The sequence below is a fragment of the Gavialis gangeticus genome, unplaced genomic scaffold (genome assembly GCF_001723915.1).
Source record: "Gavialis gangeticus isolate Ggan-Ray unplaced genomic scaffold, GavGan_comp1, whole genome shotgun sequence".
In the NCBI taxonomy this organism is placed as follows: domain Eukaryota; kingdom Metazoa; phylum Chordata; order Crocodylia; family Gavialidae; genus Gavialis; species Gavialis gangeticus.
The window spans coordinates 3203131-3211480 of NW_017729018.1; the positions used below are offsets into that span (position 1 = coordinate 3203131).

Genomic DNA, 8350 nt, shown 5'->3' on the forward strand with positions numbered 1-8350 from the left:
TCAACAGTGACAACTGGTTATGATGAAAATCACAGAAAAAAGCAGGCATGGTGGGTTTCCCTGTGCAGGCTGGCAGACTTTGAGCCTACAAGGGGCTGCTTGGGGCTGGGGGAAGTGGGAGGGGGGCAATAAGGAAGGGGTGCCACGTGCATGTGTGCACACATGTGCCCATGGCAGCCAGGTAGCATCTTGCAGCACCCTCCAGATAGATGAAGTGGGGTGGCGGAGGGCAGATTGAGGACCCCATGGTGAGGGAGGGAGGGAAGGGATGGGGCAGGGTTGTGGCTGGGGGTGCTGCCCAGTCAGGGTGGTGCATGGAGCCCAGGGTGAGAATATGGGGCCCAGCTGGGGGAGCAGGAAGGAGCCAGGGGTGACTTGTCTGGGGGACAGCAGTGGTGCTAGCTCCCTGCTGCTGCATACACTTCTGAGGAAGGAAGCATGGCAGGGGCATGCCCCCCCCTAGATTTGTGTATGGGGCAGGGGCGGACGCAGGCCCACTGTGGGCCCAGGGCTTGCCTTGCTGCCCTCCTGCTCAGTGGGCTGCAGAGGCCCCTGGAGGAAGGGCAGCATGGTGGGAAGTCTTCAGTGGGAAGCCTGCATCCTTCCTCCCCACCCTGATGGGCTCCACTCTGGCCGTGCCACATGCTGGGGCGGGGGCATTGATCTTGTCTGCATCATTTTGGGGTGGCAAAAAATTTCCAATGTTTAAATGGGGTCATGCTGAGAAAAAGGTTGGGAAGCACTGGCTTAAGGAGTGAGCTCACACGAAAGGGTGTGAGCTCCACCACCCATTGACTGGGGAATATAGTGTGCATGGACCTTCAGACAGCTGGGCTGCACTGTCTTTACCTGTACTGATATCCTGAACTGGCCAGGCCAGGCCAGATAGGCCATCACTCATCATCATCTGCACCCACTCAAGGAATTTTATCTTTCCTGCTGTCTAATAAGAGTTAACGGCCAGAACAACACCGCCATTCTAGCATAATTGTTAGCCTGTGGCCAGAAAGCCAGCTCCCTAGTCTCTTTAGTCGGGCCTTGGTAAAAGCATGCTCCATCATAAAAATAGTTATGTGTTTGTTTGCCCTCACTACTCTTATTTGAGGCTGTTCCAGAACCTCACTGCTCTGATTGTTAGGAATCTTCTGATATCCAGTTTAAATATGTCCATGGCCAGTTTATATTCATTTGTTCTTGAGCCAACATTGTCCTTAAGCTTAAATAGTTCACTTCCTTTCTTGGTGTTCATCACGCCACCCCACTTCCCAAATTGTATTTATACAGAACAATAAGCACGGTAGCAAGGAAGTTTGGCACCCAGAGCAAAGCCTGCAGCAGCTGCTCGCCCTCACCCTGCGCGCAGATCCGGTGGGGCACACGCCCCCCCCATGCTTGCCTGGGAGTGCATGCAGCACCGGGAGCCACCCTCCTCCTATCCCCGTGCCCCACAAATGAGCCACTCAGAGCTCTGTCCTGTATCCTGCCCTGGCTGGGCAGCACCTGTTGGCACCCTTTCACTTCAGCAATGGGGGAGGTCGCTCTGCTCCCCACCTCCTTTCCCTTGCTACGGCACTGAGAACAATTACATCTCCCCTCCTGGCCCTGACTTCTACTTCACTGGGCTGAACAGACCAAGTTCCTTCGGCTTCCTCTTACATAAGACAGGCTTTCTGTTCCCCTGATTATCCTTGTAGCCCTTCTCTATGCCTGTTCCAGTTTGAGTTCATCCTTCTTGACTATAGCAGACCAGAATTGTACATAGTATTCCATAGGAGGTCTTACCAGTGCCTTGACAAATGGTATTAATACTTCCTTATGTCTACTGGAAATACCTCATCTGATATACCCTCAAATCACATTTAGTTTTTTCACAGCCACATCACCTCAAGAACTGATGCTCATCCTATCGAATCAGCATAGGAGGAGTTTAGCTTGCAGCTCACTGCAAAGTGGACAGGCTATCAATCCAAATGAAAATGAAACCTAGGTTCTACCTCACACCCTTAGTTGGTCCAGATCCACCAAACCCTGATGAGATTGTTCTGTATTTTAATAGAAGGGCTGAGAAGCAACATCTGCAGTGACGGCATACCCATGAGTTTGGAGAAGAGAAGAGGATTGTTAATCACATGACCAGGCCTGAGGATGAAGGGGTGACACATGCATGGACCCCTGGAGTTGAGGAAAGCATGTAGGGTAATGCACAGGTCATGGGAGTGGAGAGAAGCATGTGCGGTTGTGGCCATGAGGGGAAAGAACACAAGCTAACTCTGTCTGGGCATGAGCGCTGATACAGTGGGGTGGACAGTCAAGCTGATCCCCAACTTGGGCACATGGAAGACATGTGGAGTGATGCCAGGCTTGTGTAAGTGGGGTCTGGGGACTCATGAGAGTTATTACCCAGCTTTCAAATGGGAGAGACAGGTCAGACTGTGAGAGTGAAGACAAGGACTTTTTTGGTAGTAGGGATCTGGCTCAGTGGGCAATCAGGCCAGGAGCAGCCTGCCAGGACATGAATTGATGGGAGTTTATCCTTTCTCAACCCTCTTTCAGGTCAGCCTCTCCACAGTGGGCTATGGAGACACCGTGCCCGACACAGTGTTGGGCAGGATGGTGGCGTTTGGATGCATTTCCTTTGGCATCATTCTCAATGGGATGCCCATTTCCATTCTCTACAACAAGTTCTCTGATTACTACGCCAAGCTGAAAGCCCATGAGAATGAGACTAGTCTCTCAGCCAAACTTGGCAAGAAAATTTGCTTTAAGGAGAGAGCCATGAAGAAATTGGCCGAGTGCTGTCGTGCTGATACCCACATCCACCATTGAATAGCACAGCCACGCCACTGAAACTCATTAATCTGCCTGTCCAGGCAATGTACCTTCCCTCCTCCATGAAGTTGTGCCATCTAGCACTTTTACCCATACCTCCAGAGCCACGTGACCTGGTTATTACCCAGCAGACCACACAGCCCTACCCATCAGCCTGGCCACACAGGGACCAGCCTACTCGACTTCCCACTCACCAAGTCATGAACCTAACTGTTCTACCCACCCACTTGGCCACACACCTGGCTCTTCGACCCCAGAATGGGCACCCACTGACCAGACCACCATGACTACTTCACCCTTAACCAAGTCACCTTGGTGCATCTACACGTGCGCTTTTCTGGAGAGTAGACTAATTAGCTCTGCAGTAAAACATCACTGTCTACATGTGTGCTGGTATTAGGGCGCAGTAAACGAACTAAGTCTGCCATGAGCTAGAACCGTTGGGGCACACGAGTTCAGTCCAGGACACCACATTACCAGGGAGCTACTGATAAAGGGGCAAGAGCTCCTGGGTTACGAGGCTCGGGGAAACCAAGGCAGTGGTCACATAAGGAACATTTCAGCTTAAAAGACAAACCTTTGGATAATTATGAGAGCTTGAAATGCAGCGGTTGTGAGCAGTATTATTTTAATAGCCAAGGAGTTATTGGGTAACTCAGAAAGTCAGTGCCCTTATACTAGCTCCTAAATTACTGCAACCAAAGGACTCAAACCTGTCATTTTTTATAAAGATCATCAAGTTCAGAACAGCAAGTGAAATCTGAAGAAAACAGGCTTGGGACTGAAGCAAGTTTGGCAACCACTGATCCTTCCAGATCATGGTGTGTGCATGACAGGCCACCCAGACCTTCAGTGCACATATCTACACCAAAGTTTTTGGAGGAGTGGAGGCCATCCAGATCTTCTATCCCAGCTTTAGGCCACTGAGACAGAACCCAAAGGCCAGACTAGGTGTAGACGTTTGGTGCCTCCATGGCTGGATTTTTGTGCTGAACTGTGGTCCCCCGTGTGGCGGACAGGGAGTCCACCACTGAACCGCAGGGGACTCCATTGGAGCAAGTAACGGATATATAATAAGCATTAACGTTGCAAATCAGATAGTTCATCTTAAAGCTATAGCTGCTGTACATAGAACACAACACTCAACTAATTTCTGCTTACTTTTACTGGGAGAAAACTAAATACCTGCTCATTCAAGTTTTTGATGTTTTCTGTGGGCCACATTTGCTCTCTTGCCTTACATCACTGGGTTACCCACAGGGCAAAGCACTAGTCAAAGCAGGTGTGCCAGACTTGCATGTGTGTAGAGACAGGATGGCAGGAGAGGCAAACGCCTGAGGCTGCCCCTTGCGTGGGAACCCCTGCACACCCTTTTGGTAGCGTGCACCAAACACAGAAGAGAAGTGAAAAAGAAAAACAGCATGCAGCTTTTAAAAACAGAGTCCATCATTTTTATGCCAGTCTCATGACTGCAGGGAGCCTGACTCAAGAGTTTTGAATGCCTGGATTTAGTACTCAGTGGACATGTCTACACGAGATGCTACAGTGCCGTAGCGTTGCCAGGCACAAACTGTGACGGTGATGCTCCTGCACAGTAGTTATGAGCTACTGCGCAGGAGCATCTAAAAAAAACTGTGCAGTGATGATACTGGGCAGTAATGCTGGTTACTGTGCAGTCATTTAGTAGTTGGTTAAGCAAGTAGTAAACGACTGTACAGTACCAACTGCACAGGTCACCGCTCATGTAGACGTGGCCACTGTACACTCCCCTCCTGCCTGAGCAGCTGGGCCAGGCGGTATGAGAGAGGGGTGAGAAGTGCTCCATCCATACATTGCACTGGCTAGTGAATGTGAGCTGGTGGGAAGGACAAATAAAATGCCCCTTTCTAGGACTGCAGTATTTGTTGTCCTCTAAGTCAAAGCAGGAACTGTGATAGTCTGAATGACCAGATCCCCCCTGAGCTCCTGCCAATCTAGTGAGACCCACATGACCCTCTACACCATATCTAGCCTTTAACACAAGGCTAAAGTGCTCAGGCTTTTTAGATCGAATCTCCCGATTTCTCAGGCACAACCCATTTGCTGACTGAAATGTACTGGGGCAGATTTCTCACATCATAATCAGGAGGAAGGAGAGGGCAAAGCAGATGTGACCTGACTCCATCTTGACAATCGATTAGTGTTAACCCCAGGGTTGGGTTACTGTGTGCTTCAGTGGCCTGAGAGCAAGTGCATCCATGTACCCTACCCATGGGTGGATCTGCAGCAGGGACCAGACCTGGAAAAACAGTCTCCTACCGCCCAAGCCCAAAGACCAAGTTCTGTAATCCAAAGCTTCAGACTCATTAACCTACATCAGTGGGGGTCAACTTTTTTGGCAGGTATGCCACAAATTAGCCCCAGGCCTTTCCTGAGTGCCACTCCAACCCCCTTCTCCTGCCTGATCTGTTTTCTGCTCTCGGACCTATCTGCCATTGTGCTACCTGTCCACTCCCCAATCTGCCAAATGTCACACACAGAAGTTGCCTGTGCCACTTGTGGCATGCATGCTGCAGGTTGCCACCCCTATCAAGGCTCCAGGAGAGGGGACAGCATGCCACAATGAGCGGGTGCAGGTTAGACATGGAATCAAACTTGCATTCAAAGGCCATGTCCAGATGAGCACAGATGTTTGGTTCCCCAGGGACAACTACCAGCAGCACACCTTGTGCCACTGCTAGCTGTCCCTGGGGAATACCTGTGCCATGTGCCCTCTGGCACACGGCAGATTACCCTGGGTGGGGTGGGGGAGGTTGGGGTCAACAACCAGCAGCTAGCCCCAGCAGCCTTACCTGGGGTCCTGGGGGCCAGGGACACTGCAGCCATGTCACTCCTGCAGCTGGGAGCCTGGCCTGCAGCCGAATGCAGCTACAGTTGGCCAAGCTATGGTTTTGGGCAGTGCACACTGGCTCCTGCTCATCTGGACACAGCCAAAGGGGTTTAGATACTGCACAATGGTGCTCAAAATCCGTGTGATAAATTTGCTAAGCAGGAAATCAGCGTGCCCCTTGAGCCCTTCTCCGCTGACCTCAGACACTTAGGGCTGGACACTCAGATCAACCCCTGTCCCCTAGCAGGAGGGGAAGGGACAGAAACTGTGGAAAGAGCCTGATCCCAAAAATAAACACACTTGGGGAAATAGCAGCTGCATGGCAATCCAGGTGTATCAAGGGAACCTACCTGTGAGGTGTGTACTGAGCAGGCTGCCACAGGGACCAAGGAGCTGTGCATGAAGAGGATGTGGCTGGCAGATCACAGGATTTGTTCTGTAGGGAAATCTAGGATCAGTCTCTGAGAAATGGGCAGAAGGCAATGTAGGGGCCCTGGTGAGATCCTCCGCAGAAGGATCCTGGCCTGGAGACAAGTAAGTTTTCGTATTGCTAGCAGAGCCTGGCCTGGAGAAACAGCCAAGGAATAGGCCAGAGGAGCCCTACTCCTTTAGTGGATTGCTTGTTTTATGATAAACGTCAACTGTTTAACCACTGTCCTTAGGGTATTAGACATCTTTCTGCCAGCCCTAGGATCTACCAGTGCCAGTGCCTATGAGGCTTAGCATCTGAGGCTTGTTTAGGGATCACAGTGTGCTTGGCACTCTACCTAGCACCTTAGGAAGATGGAGTGGCAGCAGTGCAGTCATTACCTCCCATTCTTCTATACTTGCCCTCACCATGCTCCTTCGCTGTAGCAGTTTGGATAGCTTCCACCCTTGGGGTTTTGAATCTGTATTTCCTTTTCCCAGTACAGTGCTCTAACCAACACACCAGTAAGGCATTACCAAGTCCCTTCCCCAGCCCTCCTTTTGAAATTGGCCCCCTGGGTAGCCAAGACAAGTAGACATGTGGGAACAGGAGGAAGAGTGCATGCGACAGACTCTGTGGCTCAGTGGGCATGTCTACATGTGCATTAATGTGCTTTTCTTAATGTGCATTACATTTAGTCCTCCAGTGTGAGGTACTAAATAAATGCACATTAGGCTGCCCTAATGCTCAGCAGTGAAAGCCTATTTTATTATGTATTAGCATATTTGCAGTTTTTTCTGTGGTGCTTTAATGCACAGTAAACTGAGCTACTGCACATTAAAGCGCATGTGTAAACGTGCCCAGTGAGATGGATATTGTTCTGGAAGGAAGTAGGCCTTGGATTTTAGCCTGGACCATTTCTCCCAGCTTTTCTACTGTGTTCCAGCTATTTTATCTGCTGACTATTAAATGCAAGGGGCCATATCTGAGCTTCAAAAGGAGCTCTGGGGAGAGGACTGGATAATCCCTCATCTGTGTGTAAGAGCCAAAAATGTCACTTACATAGCTGGGTAACTGCGATTTGGGCACAAAAAGTGACATAAAATTCCTCCCCAATAGTTTAGGTAAACTGACAAGGCCCAGGATCTGATCTAATTTAATCTAATCTAAACTCCTTGTCACAGCTGCCTTATCCAGCAGTCAGCCAGGGCTGCGGGTGGGTGGGAGGGGGATATTTTGCCATCACAGCTGATTGTGGATATACATTTGGTGACTAGCAGGCAAAGAGCGTCTGAGCAGAGAAATCAGTTCAGTCTCATCTGCATTCCCAAGGCTAAGCAACTGCTATTTTGAACCTGTGTTTGAAAGAAGATTGGGACAGGATTAGCCCTGTTTATTGGCAGTGGCAGAAGGCCAGTTTTCAGAATCACACGCGTAGGATTTGGTGATCAAGGGACATCACATCTAGAGCTAAAGGGCTTTGTACAACATTATGAACTGGATGGTGAGGGAGCCAGTGAGTCTCATCGAATGCTTTCTAAGATAGAGCAGCCACCAGGGACTGGTGCAAAATCCTTCATGGCTGTTTCACTGCGTGCTGTAAGGAATTGAAGAGTCAATCGAAGAATCCAAGACAAGTTGACTCAGGTCTGGAGAGTCCATGACTGACGCTCAACACAAGGGCTGAACCTGTGGATTGGATTAGCTTCATTTCTCTCTCTTGTCTGAACACTACAGCAACCACAGATTTGGCTGCTTTTTGTGAAAAGGAGTGATCTGTCATGTTGGCTAAGCTAAGCTGGCCCCTGGATCCATTTCCGGGGGCCCTTGCTCCTTTTGGAAGTAAAAATTATGCCCAGACAGTGTTGCCACCTCCTGAAACCAGAAATTCATCAGCCAGAGCTGAAAGTCAATAATTGCCACAGTGACCTTCTAAACTTGTCAAAAATGTCAACAGATAGTTGACCAAGTGTCATACATAACATTAGGAAACTGCTGGAGGCGAGAGTGAAATAACACATAGGTGTTGTTGCTTGGACCCCCCCTGAGCTCCCCCGGGCAAGGCAGCAGGGCGCAGAGCCCCAGCCCGCAGCAGGCAGCCCGCCTCTGCCCTGCTGGGGGCATGTGACTCCATGCCTGCCCCGGGGGTGCACGCTGCTGCAGGAAGCTTCCCACCCACCCTTGCGCCTCTGGACAACCCGTCCTGGCCCCAGGGCCCCATTCCCCCCTGCCCCACTCCCTCC

At 50.4% G+C, this 8350-nt stretch overlaps 1 protein-coding gene across 1 annotated transcript in view; it reads left to right on the forward strand.

Annotated features, from left to right (window-relative positions):
• Window positions 1-3109, forward strand: part of LOC109295036 (potassium voltage-gated channel subfamily V member 2-like) — a 13561-nt gene extending 10452 nt beyond the window's left edge. The window contains exon 2 of the mRNA XM_019513695.1: window positions 2554-3109. Within this exon, the coding sequence (XP_019369240.1) occupies window positions 2554-2826 (273 nt within the window). The 3' untranslated portion in view covers window positions 2827-3109. The remainder of the gene's footprint in view (window positions 1-2553) is intronic.
• Window positions 3110-8350: the final 5241 nt, after the last annotated feature.